General features: G+C 30.7%; 2 protein-coding genes across 2 annotated transcripts in view; both read right to left on the bottom strand.

The window, feature by feature from the left end:
* LOC114331348 (arylalkylamine N-acetyltransferase 1) overlaps positions 1–12,561 on the bottom strand; it is an 81,115-nt gene extending 68,554 nt beyond the window's left edge. Inside the window, exon 1 of the mRNA XM_050658527.1 lies at positions 12,496–12,561. Coding sequence (XP_050514484.1) covers positions 12,496–12,504 — 9 coding nt within the window. The 5' untranslated portion in view covers positions 12,505–12,561. The remainder of the gene's footprint in view (positions 1–12,495) is intronic.
* The window catches only part of LOC114331349 (arylalkylamine N-acetyltransferase 1), a 40,996-nt gene extending 20,994 nt beyond the window's left edge, over positions 1–20,002 (bottom strand). The window contains exon 1 of the mRNA XM_028280892.2: positions 19,723–20,002. Within this exon, the coding sequence (XP_028136693.1) occupies positions 19,723–19,731 (9 nt within the window). The 5' untranslated portion in view covers positions 19,732–20,002. The remainder of the gene's footprint in view (positions 1–19,722) is intronic.
* Between the last annotated feature and the right edge of the window lie 554 nt (positions 20,003–20,556).

Genomic DNA, 20,556 nt, shown 5'->3' with positions numbered 1-20,556 from the left:
TCCGACGTCACTGACTTGGCAACATTTCGCGCCTATGTGTATAAAAATTATTGTTTTTGATCACGGTTCTTAGACATTACTACGGTTGCCTAGATCGACTAACCAATGAACATTAAGGGTGCGATTACGTCACGAGAGTGTACTGTCATTTGAATCGTAATATGATTTTTTTCGAATCCTGAGAAAACCAAATATTTTAGAAAAATTTAAACGCAGGATGAAAGATCACATTATTACCGAGGGCGGAAAGCCCCTTAGAATAAACAAGCAGTTTCTATTGAATAAAATATTTGAAATTAAATATCACACTTCTCTTTTATTTTCAGCCCTGTAACTTATTAAAATAAACATTATAGAAGTTTCCGTGGACTTTCGGCCCTCATTAATAATGTAGTCTTTATTGAATGAATACAATTAATTATTTATTTATTTATTGATTAAAAAATGAATACAATTAAAACACATTGAGAATTTTGGCATGCGTCAAAATTTTGTATTAACTCAATGTAAAATTCTAAACTGTTGAATTCCAGCTTCCCTAATTATTTTACATCAAAAGACATTAGAAACTATTTGTAGAGGATTGCAATCTGTATTGAAAACAACTGTTAAAATTGGTCTACGTAATTAAACATATTCCAAAATTTTGTAAAAATGTAATACATTTTAGTTTTCAGCCCAAACTTAGGCCACACACAATGCAATAATGTTCACATTTTTGAACTGTCAATATTTTTATTTTATCATCTATTGTTTAAAAACAATACAGTTGATAAGATACCCTCAGTTGCGGAGAAAGTATTATGAATAAAGATTTTTTATTCAGTCAATGGTGTGAGCACTGTCAGTTAAATAGTAACGTGTGGCCTAGTTTTTACACGCATACCTATTGTGGCAAAGGTATCATATTTTTCAAAATTTTGGAATGCATTTAAATCGTAGAACAATTTTAACTTTTGATTTTAATACAGATTTTAATTCTCTACAAGTATTCTCTCATGACTTTTGATGTAAAATAATTAGGGAAGCTATTAAGCAGTCTATGTAACGTTCGAGGACACTTAAAACTGGTATGTAGAAATAGATTTTTAAATTTATTGGAAGAAGGAACTGAATCACCTGTATTATTTATATCATCAAATAATGATCCGCCAATTTACATTGATATTAATATTATGGGTAAAATGTTTAAATTTGAATTAGATTCGGGCGCCGCGGTTTCTGTCCTACCTTTTAGTGTATATAACAAATATTTCAATACACAACCATTATCTCAAGTTAATGTATCGTTAGTTAATTTTTCGGGAGGCAAGGTTAATCCCAAGGGCAAAATTAACTTACTTACCAGTAACTTTTTCAAAACAAACAAATAATTTAGATTTTTATGTTATGCATCGAGAAACTCCAGCCTTGCTAGGTAGAAATTTTATTAGGTGTTATAATATGGGTTTCAGGGAACTAAATTTTATTGAAGCAGATAAAAATAATGAAATAATGGGGTGGTTAATGAAAGATTTTCCCACTGTAGTTTCTGACAAATTGGGCACATTTAATAAATTTCAGTTAAAATTTAATATTAAACCAGATGCTAGACCTAAATTTTTTAAACCCAGAGTGGTTCCTTTTTCTTTAAAGAACAAGATAGAGATGAAATTAAATAAAATGGTCCAGGAGGGCATTATATCTGCAGTTGAATTTTCGGAATGGGAAACGCTCATAGTACCGATTTTAAAAAATGATGGAGGTGTTAGGATTTGTGGTGATTTCAAAATAACTATCAATCCTTTAGGTCAAGAGTTTTCTAAAATTGACCTGAGTCAAGCTTATCAGCAAGTTGTGATTCATCCAGATTTTCGGAAATATACGGTTATTAGTACTCATAAGGGATTATTTGCATTTAATCGTCTACCGTACGGAAATGTATTAGGTCCATTCCAGTTCCAACGTATTATGGAACAAATATTTCTCAATATGCCAAGTATATCTATTTTTTAGATGATATTCTAATTACGGGAAGGAATAGGGAAGAACACACTAAGAATTTGTGTAAAGTTTTAGCGATTTTACAAGAATGTGGTCTTACAGTAAAAAAGAAAAATGTACGTTTTTCGCGGAATCAGTATCTTATCTCGAATTTATAATCGATAAAAAGAGCTTGCATAAAAGTCAAGATAAAATTCGCGCTATTGAGGAAATCCCGGAACCTACGAATGTGACACAACTAAAATCGTTTTTGGGAAGTATAAATTATAATCGATTCATTCCGAATCTCCCAAACATTTTTCATTGTTTATATAAGCTTTTAAAACAACATGTAGTTTGGCACTGGGATGAAGAATGTCAATAGGGCACTTGCATAAATTTTTAAATATTAAAATGATATTAAAAAACATAAGGTAACATGATCTTAAAATGCTTGCATGCGAAAAAAACAAATTTAACCCGTACGCTAATTACGACGCTTTGAAAATGCTATAAAATTCAAATATCTTAGCAGGCTCTTGAACGTCCTTCTATTGGTTCGACGTCAACCGGGCTAGCTAGTCAGAAACAACAAGATTAGGGTAGGTATCACGGGTATATTACATTTTAATCGTCTTTAATGGAAAATTCCTAGGTATTATTTATGTTCATCTTATATATTGTAATAAGTAGTTCCCCAATCAGCTTAGTTTTAAACTGAAATTAATAAAGTTGAGTGCTACTTTGTAGAGTTTAAAACGCATAATATGATGGACGAGGGTTTTTCAAAAGGTCAATCTGACTAACTTACCTACCGTTGATGTCTTCATCGTGGCAACTTTTATAATAATAATAATAATAATAATAAGACGTTTATTGTTCCAAAAAAAAAATATATAAATTTACAAAAAAAAACATAGATTTGAAATGTGGTAGGAACAATGCGTTTTGATACCAGCATCTGTACTTTACCAGAAAATACAGGGCTGTTGAACGCCAACTATCTAAATAAAAAAAATTGTTACTTTATAATAATAATTAATCTAATAACCTAACCTAAACAAAAAGAAAAAATCTAATTCTAAATTCACATAGAAGGAAGAAGAAGAAAAAAAGGAAAGGAAAAGTACAAGAAAAGAAAAGATGAGAAAGAGAAAAATAAACGAGAAGAAGAAAGAAAAGAGCTGTTTACACATTTTTTACTGATAATTTAATAGTAGAGCTTTAATTTTCTTTTTGAAAGTAATAGGAGATAAATTATAATTAAAAATTTTATATTTATTAATAAGTGATGGAGCGATATAAGAAAATATTTTCTTAAAGATTTGCATATTATGCTGGGGAGTTCTAAGTAAGGTTGTAGGTCTCAAGTTTCTTCGGTGCATTTCATTACTGAAGTTTAATTTATTGTACAGATACTTGGGTGTTTTTGTTTTAATGATCTTGTATGTAAAGTTTAGCGAGTGCAAAGTTCGCCTGTTGAACATGTAAAAAGTAGTAAAAGCTATTCTATTGGAGAAATGCGAGGTGTCAAGGCAAATAAGTAAGAGTTATTAATAAGCATGTTTAAACCGTTTATAACAATAGTTTGGTACCATTATATTATAGTATACGGTTTACCCCGTGGGTTTGATCTACCTACCTCTAATCGAAGGATTTCGTATATCCTGGAAAAGATTACGGTGTAATTTGCATTATAATAAAGATTATATTTTATTGTAATGTTTATTAGTACCTACTGGAGCCTTTCATTATTGTGTTCAAAGCCTTCTGAGAAAATATTATGGTGATTAGCAGACGTACCGATAGAACGTGTACATAGCCAACAAAATCCTTCTTTACAAAGTTAATAATACGCATAAATAAGAAGAATCATTATTGTAATTTTACAAGTTAATATCTTTATCATCTCAGCTTATACTTACACCGCATCCGTCGGTAGACCGCAAGCTATAGTAGAAACCCGACTGTAGACGGCATACTATAGTAGCACCAATACTTTTTAATTACTCTTACTTTTATTACTAAAAGTTTTGTTTATTTTTGAGTTACTTGTTTCTTCTTTGTTCTTCAACACAAGAAACGACAAAAGTAATTTCATAAAAAAGAACTTTTTGATACATGTCAACAGAGATAAAATGTTAATATTTTGCCTGTCACAGAATAAATCATTTTTGCCACCGAGTAAAACAAGATATTTCAACTATATTATTTATCTATGGGCAAACTGCATTAAATACAATAGCCCACCCCGAACGGGCAAACGATACGAGTGGCCTGTGACGTCAGACCCCAGGTCTCGCTTTTGAAGTTGTTTAAAACGGAAATTTTAGGCGCGAAACTTTGATTAGATGTTGTACGTATACTATTATTCATTGTTAAGACGTAATATTTTGAATATAACATTTTAAAACATAAATTAACAATTTTATGCAAAAAATTTTTTAGTGCAAGTTCCCTATTAGCTTTTGACACTATTAAACAAATGTTAGCTTCAGACAGGCGCGGATCCAAGGAGGGTCAATGGGGTCAATTGCCCCCTCCTTGAGACTTCGCCTGGTGTCGCCTTTTTTTAAGAAAGAGATCATTACGATTGAAAATAAATAGTGAGTTTTGTGTCCTGTTGACAACTGAATAACGGAATGTAACATAAAACAGAATTCTTTCTCCAAAGTACGTGTTCTCGGTCTTACTGTATGGTGTCGAGTCTTGGACTGTGAATAAAATCGATCTACTTACCTAAATCGCCTTGAGGCTTTCGAAATGTGGTTCTATAGAAGAAAAAGTATCTTGGGTGAAGAAAATTCAAAACTCCACAATACTAGAATGTCTCAGCAAGACTACTGAGATTATAGAAGGCATCAAGAAGAGAAAAGTGGAGTATATTTTGGACATGTAATGAGAAGTTTCAAATATAGGTTGCTGCAAAATATTATGCAAGTGAAAATAGAAGGCAAACGCAGTCCAGGACGAAAAAGCACTTCGTGGTTGATTTAGGGTGGCAGTGAATAAAATTAAGATAGCTATGATAATAACCAACGTTCTGAAAGGACATGGTAGGTACATGAAGAAAAATAAAGTAACAGCCCATACCGAAAGAGAATCCTGCGTACGCGAGTGACGAGAAAATTTTTATTTCATTGCACCCTCCTTGCAAGGTTGCTGGATCCGCCATTGGCTTCAGATCTAGTATTAGTTCATTACGACCCAACCCTAGAATTAAATTTGACGGTTGATAGTTCAGATTATGGGATCGGGGCTGTTCTCTCACATAGTTTTAAAGATGGTAGCGAAAAACCAATATATTTTGCTAGTAGAACGCTCAGAGATGCCGAAAAAGCTTATTCGACTCTAGATAAAGAAGCAACGGCTATACATAGTGTGGGAAATCAAACGTTTTTACCAATTTTTATATGGGAAGAAGTTCAATTTAATCACAGACAACAAGGCGTTAGTATCCATTTTTGGCCCTAAAAATGGGATACCGGTTACGGCGGCCAATAGATTGCAGCGATATAGTCCAGAAAGCCACTGCGCATCCGCTAGGAAAAATATTCTAATTCGGATTTTCTGCACAATCTTACTCAAAAAGGACTCCTTTTAACAAATTTGCATGTTGCCAGGACCAAAAGGTGGTCAAAAATTTTTTAAACGTTTTTTTTTTTGTTTTTTTTTTCCTAAAATTATTTTTTTTGCATGGAAAAAAGTTTTTTTAGATTTTTTGGATCATTCCAAACAGAAAAGGTATTTAGTGACTTTTCTCTAAAAATGATAGTTTTTGACATATAAGCGATTAAAAATTGAAAAATTGCCAAATCGGCCATTTTTAACCCTCAAAAACTATGTGAAAAACTGAAAATTTTAATGTTTCCAAGGTAGGTAGATATTCTTTAAACATCAATTGATGAAATCTCAAATAGTTTTTTGCAATACAATATTCAAAACTCCTTTGTTTTTTAATTGGTAATCAAGCGTGCGCGACACTATTTTCCACCGACAGTATGGTGCAAATGAAAGGAATAAATTCGTTATTTCGTGAACCGGCGACTTTAAGGAAAAATCCAGAAACAGTTCGATTTTTATTTTTAAGTTATGATATTGTGGCATATATGGTATACTAGTGACGTCATCCCTCTGGGCGTGATGACGTAATCGATGATATTTTTAAATGAGAATAGGGGTCGTGTAGTAGCTCATTTGAAAGGTTCTTCAATTCTCTATTCAGTAATGTAAACATTTACATAATTATTTATACAGGGTGTCGTTCAACCTCTTTTTTTGTAAAATAATTAAATTTAATAAAAAAATTTTGGACACCCTGTATAAACAATTATGTAAATGTTTATATTACTGAATAGAGAATTTAAGAACCTTTCAAATGAGCTAGCATACGACCCCTATTCTCGTTTAAAAAAATCATCGATTACGTCATCACGTCCAGATGGATGACGTCTCTAGTATACCATATATGCCACAATATCATAATTTAAAAATAAAAATCGACCTGTTTCGGGATTTTTCCTTAAAATCGCCGGTTTACGAAATATCGAATTTATTCCTTTCATTTGCACCATACTGTCGGTGGAAAATAGTGTCGCGCACGCTTGATTAGCAATTAAAAAACAAAGGAGTTTTGAATATTGTATTGCAAAAAACTCTTCGGCATTTCATCAATCGATGTTTAAAGAATATCTGCCTACCTCGGCAACATTAAAATTTTTAGTTTTTCACATAGTTTTTGAGGGTTAAAAATGGCCGATTTCGCAATTTTTCAATTTTTAATCGCTTATATGTCAAAAACTATAATTTTTAGAGAAAAGTTACTAAAGACCTTTTCTGTTTGGAATGATCCAAAAAACCTAAAAAACTTTTTTCCATGCAAAAAAAATAATTTTAGGAAAAAAACAAAAAAAAAACGTTTAAAAAATGTTTGACCACCTTTTGGTCCTGGCAACATGCAAATTTGTTAAAAGGAGTCCTTTTCGAGTAAGATTGCGCAAAAAATCCGAATTAGAATATTTTTCCTAGCGGATGCGCAGTGGCTTTCTGGACTAATATGCAGTACCTATTTTTAAGTGGTTTCAATTTTAATATAAATGTATCGACACAAAAAAATGTAGCTGACTCTTTAAGTAGATTGCCTTCAAATAAGTCGATAAGGCTAAATTCTTCTAAGTTTAATATAGAGGAAACTGTTAATTTACATTATTTAGCAGAAAGCGAAGAAATTCCTATTAATGTGAATGATATAAGGAAAGAAACAGAATTAGACCCGATTTTGTCTCGTGTAACTAAATATGTTATGGCCAAATAAAAAACAAATGTTGAATTAGAAATTAAACCCTACTTCCTTAAACGAAATGAAATATCTATTGAAGATGGCGTCTTATTGTGGGGACAAAGAGTAATTGTTCCTAGTAAACTACGAAATAAATTACTGAATGAATTGCATTCAGCTCACTTTGGTATAGTTAAGATGAAATTATTAGCTAGGTCTTATATTTGGTGGCCATCATTAAATACAGAAATTGAAGTTTTCAGCAAGAATTGCATTCCTTGTCAGATCATGTAGGCAGATCCACCTAAGGTTCCTTTGCAAGGCTGGAGCATTCCTCAAAATGTTTGGTCACGCGTGCCTATAGATTTTGCCGAAACACGAAAAACTAATTTTCTTATAATTTTGGATGCTTTTTCTAAATGGGTGGAAGTTTGTCCAATGTCTTCAATCACCTCAATGGCTACGATTGCTAAACTTAGGGAGTGTTTTGCTCGTTATGGTTTACCGGAAGTACTTGTCAGCGATAACTGCCCGCAGCTAACATCGCAAGAATTTAATTATTTTACTTTAATTAATGGTATTAAACTTATAACAATATATATAAACACATTGCAACGGTACTGCTGAAAATAGCGTTAAAACAGTAAAGCATTTTTTGTTAAAAGATATTGATCAAATAAATATTAATTTATCATTGTCTAAATTTTTATTAACATATAGGAACACAGTGCACCTGTCGACAGGTACTTCTCCTGCTATGATATTTTTTGGAAGGCCGTTGCGAACGCGTCTAGATTTAATTAAACCTGATGATTTACAAAAGCAACAATCGAATCCAGTTGATTTAACAGAAAATAGACATAACTTGATGCAAGCGCAAGAAAATAATAAGAAATATTATAGAGGAAGGAGACAGGTAGAGTTTGTAGTGGGGGATATCGTTTTAGTTAAAGATTATAGAAACACAAAGGTGTCGTGGTGCAAAGCAAAGATTTTGCAAATTTTAGGTAGAAGAGCATATTTGGTAAATCCGTTAGGTAGTAAACTTACGTGAAAAGGACATTGTAATCAAATTAAAACAGTTTTTAATAGTAATTTAGAAGGTATTACATTTGCGGAGAGGATGCACGATAGTTCAGAGGAAAATGATATTCCAAATAACGAGGAAAATGTTATCCAAGCCGCTACAAACTCAACAGGAAATCTAAGTGGGGAGCCTCAGCTAGACTCTCAAAATGATAGTGATGTTATCCAAGAGCCAGGCATCCCACATAGATGTCCAGTAATATCTAGAAAAGAACCAAAACGTTTTGAATTCGAAATGCAATATTTAGTTTTGTTGTGTTCCTAACTTTTGTGATAAGTAGATTTTTAGGGTGGGGTGATGTAATTATAAACCTCACTCGCAACGCTCATGTATTGCTAATTTCGCATTATATTTCAGTTAGTTACAGGTAAAAGAATTAACCAGTTGTGTTTGATATATAGTCAAAACAAAACAATCAAAACGTCAAACTTAGTTTTGTGATCATAACTTAAAAACTTGTTTATTTAGAGATTTGACGTCCACAGGTAACTTTTTTAGAAAAAAAGATACATCGAATGAGATGCGCCAAATGAAAATCGGTTAATAAACAAAAAAGTTATTGCAAAACGGGCGGACGACAAAATCGCTGTTTTTGAATATTGTTAATAAGAATTTTATTGTTTATTAAAATATGTTTAAATATACTTAAACTTGGGGGCATTATGGTGTTTGAATGGTGTGCAAAAAATGGTCCAGATCTGTTAAATAGTTTTTGCAAAATTGAATTTGTTTATAAAATTTTTTGAAAAACGAGCTAATTTCTGAGGCTGGTCCAGTTAATTTGGCTGAATGTATCTCAATAATCCGGGGCTCATTTCCTTCGTTAAGATGTATACTAATAGCCTATGAAAAAAAAGTACAAAAAATTACATGTACGTACACAAAATTATTTGTTAATAAATAGCAGTTTTTAAGCTTATAAACAATTACAATAATTTCGTAGAAATTAGATCAAATTAAATGGCAATAAAAATACGGAAAGCTGATTAAAATACACAACTTCTAAAAAAAATTTTTAGGTCCTACGACCCATGGGGTCTGAGATGGCCCCTTTTTTGGAAAAATCACTGTTACGTTAATTAACAACACTAAGAGCTGAAACTAACGAATCTTTTATAAGAAAAGTCAAAGTTTTTAACAAAGTTTTTGGCAAGAAAAAATGTTAAAAATTGTTTAAACAGGAGGGTTTAAAAAAAAGTATTTTGCGTTCCGACTAAAGTAAAAAAATAGGGGGCGTAGCCGAATGAAAATAAATTCGTGCACTACCATTCGCTAGACCGTTGCAGCTCATTTTTAACATTGACCGTATACCGGATTTGAAGCTTAATATTATATTTGGTAGAGACTTGAATTTTATGAATATTATTCTGTTGCACATTTATTTAGTAGAATTATATTTGAAATAAATAAATTTAAAAAGTAACAATAAAGAGGCCATTTCAAAAAAGGTTTATGCATCCCATTAGCTGCTTTGTTTTGAATAATTTTGCGATGAAAATAAGATAAACGTTATTATTTTAATTTGGTACCATAGATAAAAAAATTAGTAAACTTGGTACAGTAGAACCCGATAGGTAAAGGCTATTTTTTCCGGGCGCTCTATTTTGAATCCGTGTGTAGTCCAGGCTGTATCGGCGACCCCGTTAGGTAAATTATTCCGATTCTTATTTTTTGCACAAACTTACTCAAAAAAAAATCCTTATAACAAATCCAGATGGTACCAAGAGGTACCGCGGTCGGAAAATTGTTTAAACAATTTTTGTCAGATTTCATTAGTTTCATGTTTACTTATAAAAGTTGGGTGACAAATTGTTTAGTTTATAATTTTAATCAACGCAGCATTAAAACATAGGTCATGAAGAAGTTTTCTGCATGTCACGTAACTTGATTAAACAGCTAAATTTCAAATTTTGTCACTCAACTTGTGCGATTAAACTTTGCAATTCAAGAATCTGCACCTTTTACTTCAAACAATTTATAACTTTTTTTATAGTAGGACAAAAAGATTGAAGCTGGTCCCATTGTCTTCAGAAAGGTGAGAAATATATACTATAAAAATTTCAGAAAAAAATATTAAAATGGAACAGAGTTGTAGCAAGTTAAACGCAAAAAACGTGATTTTATTTTTTTTTATTTTTAGGGTAAAATTGCGATTTTGACAATGTTCTCCCACGTAAAATTCAAAACAACCCTAAATTTCGTTTTCAGCACCATCAAAAATATAAAGTATGACCAAAATTAGCCATTCACCACACCGTGGTCAGTATCTCGAGAAATAAGCTTTTTTGGAGTGCGCCGCTTGTCTATAAAGTCACATAACATTTTTTTCTATTTCATATTTTGAATTAAATTTTTTTGAAAAACTTCTTAATGAATTATATTTTATTGCTGTTTTGATTAAAATTATAAACTAAAAAGTTTGTCACTCAACTTTTTTAAGCAAACATGAAACTAACGAAATCTGACGACAAAATGTTTAAAAATTAACAACTTTAATTTGTTTAAATATCTCGGACAAATCTCATTGTTATCTAAATGTTCAAATATGACACAGTAAAATTTTCAAAAAGAAATATTTACAGCGACCAAAAATACAGCGAGGTAAAATTGAAAAATCATCAAAATTTATTTTTCACATTTTTGCATAACATTTGATTTTGAACATGTTCCACTAATTCTAGAAAAAAATAAACTCCATATTCGGATTCAGAGACCTCGAAAACATAAGGAATGACCGAAAATTTGTCATTCACCTTAAAGTTGATTTTTGTGGTTGCTGGCGCTCGCCAGCCGCGCCCACGATTCAGTCAGTCGACTACGCCCGCTATTTTTTACTTTAGTCGGAACGCAAAATACTCTTTGTTTATAACAGTCCTGTTTAAACAAGTTTTAACATTTTTTCTTGCTAAAAACTTTGTTAAAAACTTTGACTTTTCTTATAAAAGATTGGCTAATTTCATCTCTTAGTGTTGTTAATTAACGTAACAGCGATTTTTTCAAAAAAAAAGGGGCCATCTAAGCCCCCAAGGGTCGTAGGACCTAAAATTTTTTTTAGTAGGTTGTGTATTTTAACCAGCTTTCCGTATTTTTATTGCCATTTAATTTTATCTAATTTATACGGAATTATTGTAATTGTTTATGAGCTTAAAAACTGCTATTTATTAACAAATAATTTTGTGTACGTACATGTATTTTTTTTTACTTTTTTTTTCATAGGCTATTAGTATACATCTTGACGAAGTAAATGAGCTCCGAATTATTGAGATCCATTTAGCCAAATTAACTGGACCAGCCTCAGAAATTAGCTCGTTTTAAAAAAAAAATTTATAAACAAATTCAATTTTGCAAAAACTATTTAACAGATCTGGACCATTTTTTGCTCACCATTCAAACACCATAATGCCCTCAAGTTTAGGTATATTTAAACATATTTTAATAAACAGTAAAATTGTTATTAACAATTCAAAAACAGCGATTTTGTCGTCCGTTTTGCAATAACTTTTTTGTTTATTAACCGATTTTTATTTAGTGTATCTCATTCGATGTATCTTTTTTTATAAAAAAGTGACCTGTGGACGTCAAATCTCTAAATAAACAAGTTTTTAAGTTATGAGCAAAAAACTAAGTTTGACATTATGATTGTTTATTTAAAAATTGTTCCACTAAAAAATTGATGAATCCCAAGGTAGTCTTTTTGTAATATCTCGTACTACATTTCGACTGTCAAACCTCGTCTTTTCCGTTATGTCAAGTAAAAACCTAACTTGCTTGGCCTAGTAACATTTATCACAAATTGGCATGTTTTTTTAGTAAGGACGTAAAGAGATCACTATAGAATCCGAGCTAGCAAAATAATATTTCTTAGAAATACAATTACAAGATTTAAGAAGGCATAAAACAACAATTAAATGTATACCCGATCAATAAGAAAATATAAGAATACAGAACAAATTGGAAACAATATTGACGAATGTCAAATAAGTATTAAATATTAAATTACAGACCAAACAGAAAAAGAAGTGTAGGACAAACCTTGAAAAGATGGTATAAGGGTTTATACCGGAATAGGCAAAAAAAGGAATTCAATGATATTGAAATGAATTCAATCTAATTCAATCGATAAGGAATTGTTGTTTAGAAGAGAAAATATAAATTTATTGATACTTACGTCTACCATAATGTTACAGCTATTGTATATTCACAATCTAATAACCAACCAAAAAATATATTTTTTAAATGCATTTAAAAATATATACCTACTCGACCTACCGCAAATAATTTGTCGATCCTAATCGATAAAATTTACCTACGCAAATATGTAGAGATAATGTATGATAACATGTAGTGCAGTCACTGATGGTGGATGAGCTATTACCTCCGATTTCGTTCAATCTTCATCGATTTGCATGAAAATTGGTGAGTGATTAGAAGATATCTCAAGAAACAAAGGTAACATGATGCCAACTTGCGCTTTTACCCCAAGGGTGGATGTCACTTCTTCTCGGGGGTGAAAATTATTTTATTAAAAATAACCCCATGATTAGATAGGGGGGCAAATTCTAAGCAAAATGTGTTATATAAAGTTATTAAAATAAATCAAAACTTTTTGAGTTAAGTACTCAAGATCAAAAATTTTAATTTTTCATAAGAAAAATCAATGTTTTTCACCGATTTTTTATAAATAACTCAAAAACTATAAGTTTTCACAAAAAAGTTAACATTACCATTATTGAAGCTGATAAAAAACGAAATAAACTCCTTACTAAAAAACCTTTTAATGTTAACTAAAAGTGAGTTATAGGTAATTGAATGTATATTTTTTTCGGCGAATACCCAAAGCTAAGTATTTAAGTTTAAATTACGGGAAAATGATACATTTCATAACATAAATTTATAAAACGTTCGTGAAAGTACTTAGAAATATCTATCAAATGAGATCCCGAACAGGTTGATGGCATTAAAATTTATACTCCAAAAATTTTTCAAACTTTATCTTTTAAAAAATTTTCCAAAAAATATTATCGTTTTTTTTTAATAATTTTTAAGATATTAGGTTCACCTAAAAACGATTTGAAAGATAATTCCAAAGGCTATTCAAACGCGTTAAATTTAATCTTTTAAATAACTTAATTTTTTTAAAATCAAAGGTGAGATACCCACGGTTACATGGTTCTCACAGCAAAATTTAAGCTTTAAACGTTTCTATCTCGGTTATTTTTCACCCTACAGAAATAGCAAAAAAGGAAGAATATTTGAAAATTAACATTTGGTTATATATAATTTTTTAGGTATATTGAGTATTTTTGGAGTTATTATCAAAAGAAGATGAAAATGACGATACTTTTAAAAATTATGATTCTTTTAAATTATATCTTTTTTTTATTATATATTCTAAACTGGTAAAAATTGTTGAAATCATTACTTATGCTAGTACAAAGAAATTCTTGTAAGGATTTAGTATACATTTTAATTTTTGTGGAAATGGCGTATGTTATTTTTCACTTTGTCCTAAAAAAATTCGAAAGGGTTCTCTTATTATGAACATAACTTGCTTAATTTTGATGCAATTAACTTCTTCTGGAGCTCATTTGATAGGTATTATGAATTACTTTGACAAGTGTTTAGCAGGTATATTTTATAAAATGCATCGTTTTTCCGTTATTTAAGCTTGAATATTTAGATTTGAGTAATCGTCGAAAAAAATATAGATTCAACTCACTTTGAATTAACACAAGTTTGGTTCTTTAAAAGAAGAGTGTATTCAATTTTTTATTATCTTCAATTTTGGTAAGCGTGCAGTCACGGATTGCAACGAACGAAATGGCAGAGATGTCCTAGCGGCAACTGCTAGCAATAGACTAAGTTTTCGATATAATGGCATGTAAAGCAACATAATGTTACTCTACATCCCACCAGACTGAAAACAATGGGGACCTTTTCTGGTTACACCTCCGAGGCTTCTACAATTTGCAAGCTATAACGGAAGCTGAGACTAAGGAAGATGAGGGAATTTTACAATTTATAATTCACATCCCATCTGCTCAGCGCGGTAAAGTTCCAACGAGAATGGTTTCCTTCGTACTGCAATCAGAGTAAACATGTAAATCAAAAATGAATAACCATTTTCAATTTCGTTGCAGCACGAAACTACAGCCGCATCATTATTCCAGTTCAATCAGAGAGTGCAGCAAGCACCTCTACCGGTTTCGAAACTTTTTAGTCTCTCATCAGAAGGCGCATATGCTGCTCTCTCTGATCCAACTAGGACAAACCCCGGCGTGCAGTCACGGATTGCAACGAACGAAATGGCAGGGATGCCCTAGCGGCAACTGCTAGCAAAATTTAAGAATTTGTTAAATTAATTAATTTGTTAAATTAATCAAGAAAGCCGTAAAGCTTAAGGGGATGGGTACGTAGTTTCGACTTTATGCTATTTATGGGATTAATTTTTTTCAAATCCTGAGAAAACTAATACATAAGTATTTTTGAAAAAATTAAACGCAGAATGAAATATTACGTTCTTACCGAGGGCCAACAGTCCCTGAAAACTTATGTAATGATTATTTTAATACGTTGCAGGGGTGAAAAACTAAGAGAAAATGTAGTGTGATTTTTAATTTCAAATATCTCGTTCAAAAGAAACTTTTTATTTATTCTAAGGGACTTTCGACCCTCGAGTATAATTTAGTCTTTCATTCTGCGTTTAAATTTTTAAAAAAATAAAAATATTGAATGGGTTGCATATGTGAGTCCATATTAAATGAAGTAAAGAAACACAGACTTACTCACAATCATTTAATAATACTTTGACGACCGGTTTCGATCTCTACACTATTCAGATCATCTTCAGGTCGGCGTTACAAGTAGTTAAATGCTACAATTAAAGAGAGCCAGAGTTAGAACATTGTCTGGTTGTACAAATTCTAATAAAAAGCCAAAATTTGAAAAGTATGCAACTGTTGACATTTCAGAACAACTGATACATACTCATAAGCATGCATACGCACATGGATGCATGCGGTTTATGACTATTTGTTGAACGAGTTGAAATTTTAAAAAAATTTTAAAAAACAATTAAAATTATTAAAAAACCTTATTACAAGTTTTTCTATCAATAATGCTTTCAAAATTCAAAAAATAAATAATAATATCATTTTGATCCACTTACATGCCGTTACAAGGGATGCGTTGCAAGTTCATCGATAACATGTTTAAACGTCCAACTTATGCTAATAGGATAGCTAGGTGAGGGACAGGGTAAGCGCACATGCTTCGTAGGTCAAAACATATTGAAATTTGAGAATATTTGTAAAAATATTTATTAGATTTTACAGGATATTTTCCAAATCGAGCATTCGCTATCTTTGTCATACAACGCACTGAGTCAAATAGAATATGATGACAAGACAGTGACAATTTTAAATATTTGACATGGCATCGGGAATAATAAATTTCAGTTGTTGGTTAAATAATATTGATAGTGTATTTGATAAATAATTAATTTAAGACGTGAACTTAATAAAAAGCTAATTGTTTGTTATTTATGGACGATCTAAGCAGAGAATTGACCAGATTCTGTGATCCAAGTATTTTGTTGTTAAAGATGTTCAAAATTGTAAGCGTTCCATAGTAACAATATACAGTCGAACCCGCTTATTGGAATAGCCTTCGTGCCAATCAAAAATATTCATATAACCGGGATATTCTAATACCCGATCATTGATGGCTGGTAGAAATAAGTGTACCTACTGAATAGACCTACATAGTAATAGTACATACTATGTATGTACCTACATTTACATTATATTTATATGGTTTTAGGCTCGTTTATGTCAATGATACAGCAGTGTAACTTATTTTATTAAAGAACCAAATTACATCTTCTGTGCATAAATCCATTAATAAGCATAAAATGTGTGCAATATGTAAACATGTATATAATATTATCTTATTTAAAATGCATACGCCAAAATTACTTCTCATTTTTTTTGAAAAATCTTTAAGTTATACAAATTAGAAAAAATTACATTGAATTGGCCCTCCAGAAATCTTCTTATAATATTACAAACGGTTAGGACTTGCGAAATATCCACAAAATCGAAAAAATCTTCATCTTTTGCCTCATCTTTCGCTTTAAGATTGAGTTGGGTGGTTTCATTGTTTTGTTCTAAATCTTCAGTATCTTCGAAAACCGATAAATTATCGTCAAAAGAAACAACCTTTAAAAATATTCGTCCTTTATTTTGTCGAATTCTGTGTTTTGATGAATTGGCAGACAAAAACGGATTGTTAAAATATTCAAACTCATGTCGGGTTTATGGACAGGGCGGTTATCAATAAAAGAGAACATTTCTATTCTTGTCTGCCATTGTATTGTCGAAGTCAATAAACCATTAACCAATAAAATTTATAACTGCAACGAGGTAGAACTGCAATAGAAATTTTTACTTTGTGAGACAACTAAAAGTAGGTATTTTATAGCCTGTTGTATTTCGTAAAAGGGTCCAACTGGTGCGTAATAAAGTATTTATTATCTGAAAATATAATAAACCAGACATAATTTTAATTTTTTTGGAAAATATGAATAAAAAGTTGCTCGTCCACTTGAATAACATTCGATTAAGCGATATTAATTCATTAAAACGCATTCTTATAAGCGGATAAATTTATTAAAGAGTAAATAGAAACGTTTCGGAACCTCAAATTTCTATTCCTTAAACCGGGATATTCCTATAACCGGTACTCGAATAAGCGGGCTCGACTGTATTATTAAAAAATCACTTCAACACTGTTCCTCTTTTCTCGATTGAGTATTAGTTTTTGTTGTACAGTATATAAATTATTACAATCACTGAATACATAATTAGTGAAAAAATTATCAGTAGTAATTGCACAAGAGCTCTAAAATTCCATATTAATTTTAGAGATCGAGTGCAATTTGTTGCGATTATTTCATGAATAAAACTGTTCAAAACCAAAATTTTATTGTAATTTATTTATGTAAGTACAAATTAGTACAATTAAACACACAGTTTTTATAAATATTTGACGGTTTAAAGTCATCACTTTTATAATTTTTAAAACATTAATTGTCATTAATGCCACTGATCAAAATGATCAAAAATTATCAGTTTAATTTAGATTTCTGTAGCTTTCTATTGGTCAGAATCTCCTATGAATGAAATAATCATATTTATTAACTGAATAAAATGTTTGTGAAAGTACTTAGAAATATCTATCAAATGAGATCCCGAACAGGTTGATGGCATTAAAATTTATACGCCAAAAATTTTTCAAACTTTATCTTTTAAAAAATTTTCCAAAAAATATTATCGTTTTTTTTTTAATAATTTTTAAGATATTAGGTTCACCTAAAAACGATTTGAAAGATAATTCCAAAGGCTATTCAAACGCGTTAAATTTAATCTTTTAAATAACTTAATTTTTTTAAAATCAAAGGTGAGATACCCACGGTTACATGGGAAACAATAAAAATACAAATAACAAAAACTACACGGGAAAAAATGCATAAAAATAACAATTAACTAATTAATATTATTTACAATTATGTTCGAATTGTAGGCCACCTACTGCAAACATACATTTTGAATCGTTAAACCCCCCTTTATTTTTTTTTGGCTACAGGAGTTGCATTAAGAAATCGCTTTTGGTGTCCATGCATGGGTAATAAGAACGTGGAAAAAACGATATATGAAGCATTTTAAGAAAGGGCATGGTGTGTGAAGGATTCCAAGAAAATCACTTTCTTTATTAATTCTCTTTTTTTTCTGGGGTGGTTCGGTGAAAAAAGGGGGTACATTATAGAAATTTGTAAATAACACCAGTATATGGATAATCGCTGAATGTCTTTTTACTCTAGCATAGGCGGTTCAGATGGTATAAAAAGGGGCTTTTTTAAATGTAACACCCCGTAATTAAAAAATGGGCAATTGTTCCTAAATGAAGCCTATACCAAAAAATCAGCTGCTTATTTGTGATTAATCTCCCCAGGGTTTCTTCTTAAGTTTCATTACAGTTAAGGAAAAATAATTTTTTTTAAAAACCTATTTTTTAAAAACTTGTTAAGTTTGGGGCACCACCCCGCTAAACGGAGGGTGATAGACATATGCTGACAGGAAATAAATAGTATTTTACTATTAAGTAAATTTTTTTCAAAACGTACAGGAAGGGCTACGTTTTGCAAAAACCACAAATTACCCCCTGTAAAGGAAAGAAAAGGGGGGTTCCAAGGCGAAATTTTTTAAGACAATGTTAGTCTTATAATAAGCACCCCTTGATATACCAGAAAAAAAATAAAACCTGACTTGTGTCCATTTTGCGAGGTTCAACCTCTGTTTCCTACACTATAAAGAGAAAAAAAATTGACAACAAAACAGTGCTTTTTGCTTAAATTAAATGTTCAAGCTCTCACCCACCTGCGTCTTGACAGTTCGAAAATTTAATTTAAGTGAAACGCAATGTTTATTTGTCAAATAAACATTTTATTTCTGTTTTCTGTTAGCAGTAAAATGTATTTTCAATTTAATAAATAACGCAGATTATTTTTTATGTCAATTAATTTAATATAAAAAGATGTGGACCCTCTTTATAAACAATTATGCTAATGTTTATATTGCTTGATAGAGAAATGAATTATTTGAATGGATTATTATTAACACGACCCCTATTATCATTAAGGGTATATAAAAAAAGAGACATGTTTTGTAAAAGCTTCAAATATCCGTTAGAATTTTTTGAAATTTTAAAATTGATTGCATCCCACCAAAAAAATAAAAACCAAAAATGACGTTTTTGATTCAAGCATTATGAGGCCCCCATTTGAGCAATCACAAAAATGTAAGTTATTTTTACAAAATTCATAAACAATTTACTTAACTGTTTTTGGAATAATAAATTAATTTAGAAAATTTTAGAATAACTTATTTTGAAGGTTTTTCTATTACTTAATAGATAAAACTTTAAGTCTAGATATATTTTTATTAATAAGCGAAAATTCGAAAAATCATGTTTCGCACTAAATGTTTAATAATTACCTATAAAACTACGAGGAGATTTCTAAAGAAATCATATTATTAGGTATAGGTTACTTACTAGGTATAGGTATATATTATATGTATATTAATGGGAAACTTATCGAATACCTACAGCGGTCCTAAAGGTAACATTTTCCTAAACTAATTCTCTGGAAAACAGCAGTGCAACAAGTAGAAAAAAAAATAAGTTTTTGGCTAATGAAAAAAGGCGACAATAATTTGATATTTAAGTTAGAGTAAAACAGTATTTATGTCACTAGCCAGATTCTTCTGTTAAGAAATTGTCATTTTATAACGAAAAGATATTATTTAGAAAAAAAAATAAATTTATTCATACTTACTGCTGCCATAATGTTATGACATTTGCACAGTCAAAATCTAATAACCAACTAATAAAACTATATTTTTAGTTTGTGTATTGTGAACTTCAAATAATTGTCGATACTCCAATAGATAAAATATACACCAATAAAGATTAACGTATGATAACATATATGTTAAGTGAATTATTTATCCCAAATGATAACTTTTATCCATAAAAGTCGTTTAGTTTCTTTTTCAATCACACAACAAGGACTTTTGTTGCATATATCAATAATTCTTTTGGGGTTACTTGGTCACAGATCGTGTCGCTTTAAAAATGTTTTATCTTCTAATGCAAGGGTCATATTATGCAGATTGCTAAAGTGCTATATGAGACGGGAAATATCAATTTATATTCGACTAAATATATTTGGATTATATTCAACATAAACAATTGAATTAAAAAGAGAAGTACAGTGGTTTCAAAACTGCGGATGCATCCTTTAAAAGAGCGCAAGTTTGAAGTTTGAAAAATATTCTACAAAGAAAATGAAATCATCATCATTCTTTTTGCTTTATCCCTATGCGGGGTCGGCTTCCCTAATTGCATTTCTCCACACAATTCTATCTTAGGTCATATCAATGTTAATCCCCTTTACCAACATGTCCTGCCTTATCGCCTCCCCCCAGGTCTTCTTTGGTCTTCCCCTCCTACTCCTTCCAGGAATCTGCACTTCAGCTATTCTTCGTATTGGGTGATTAACGTCTCGACGTTGAACATCACCAAACCATCTTAAGCTATGCTCTCTCATTTTGGCATCAATTGGTGTCACATCTAGACTTCCCCTAATATACTCATTTCTAATTTTATC

This window comes from Diabrotica virgifera, chromosome 1 (genome assembly GCF_917563875.1).
Source record: "Diabrotica virgifera virgifera chromosome 1, PGI_DIABVI_V3a".
NCBI classification, from domain to species: Eukaryota; Metazoa; Arthropoda; class Insecta; order Coleoptera; family Chrysomelidae; genus Diabrotica; species Diabrotica virgifera.
The sequence above is the reverse complement of the archived record's forward strand: the minus strand, read 5'-3'. Positions and strand labels throughout refer to the sequence as shown.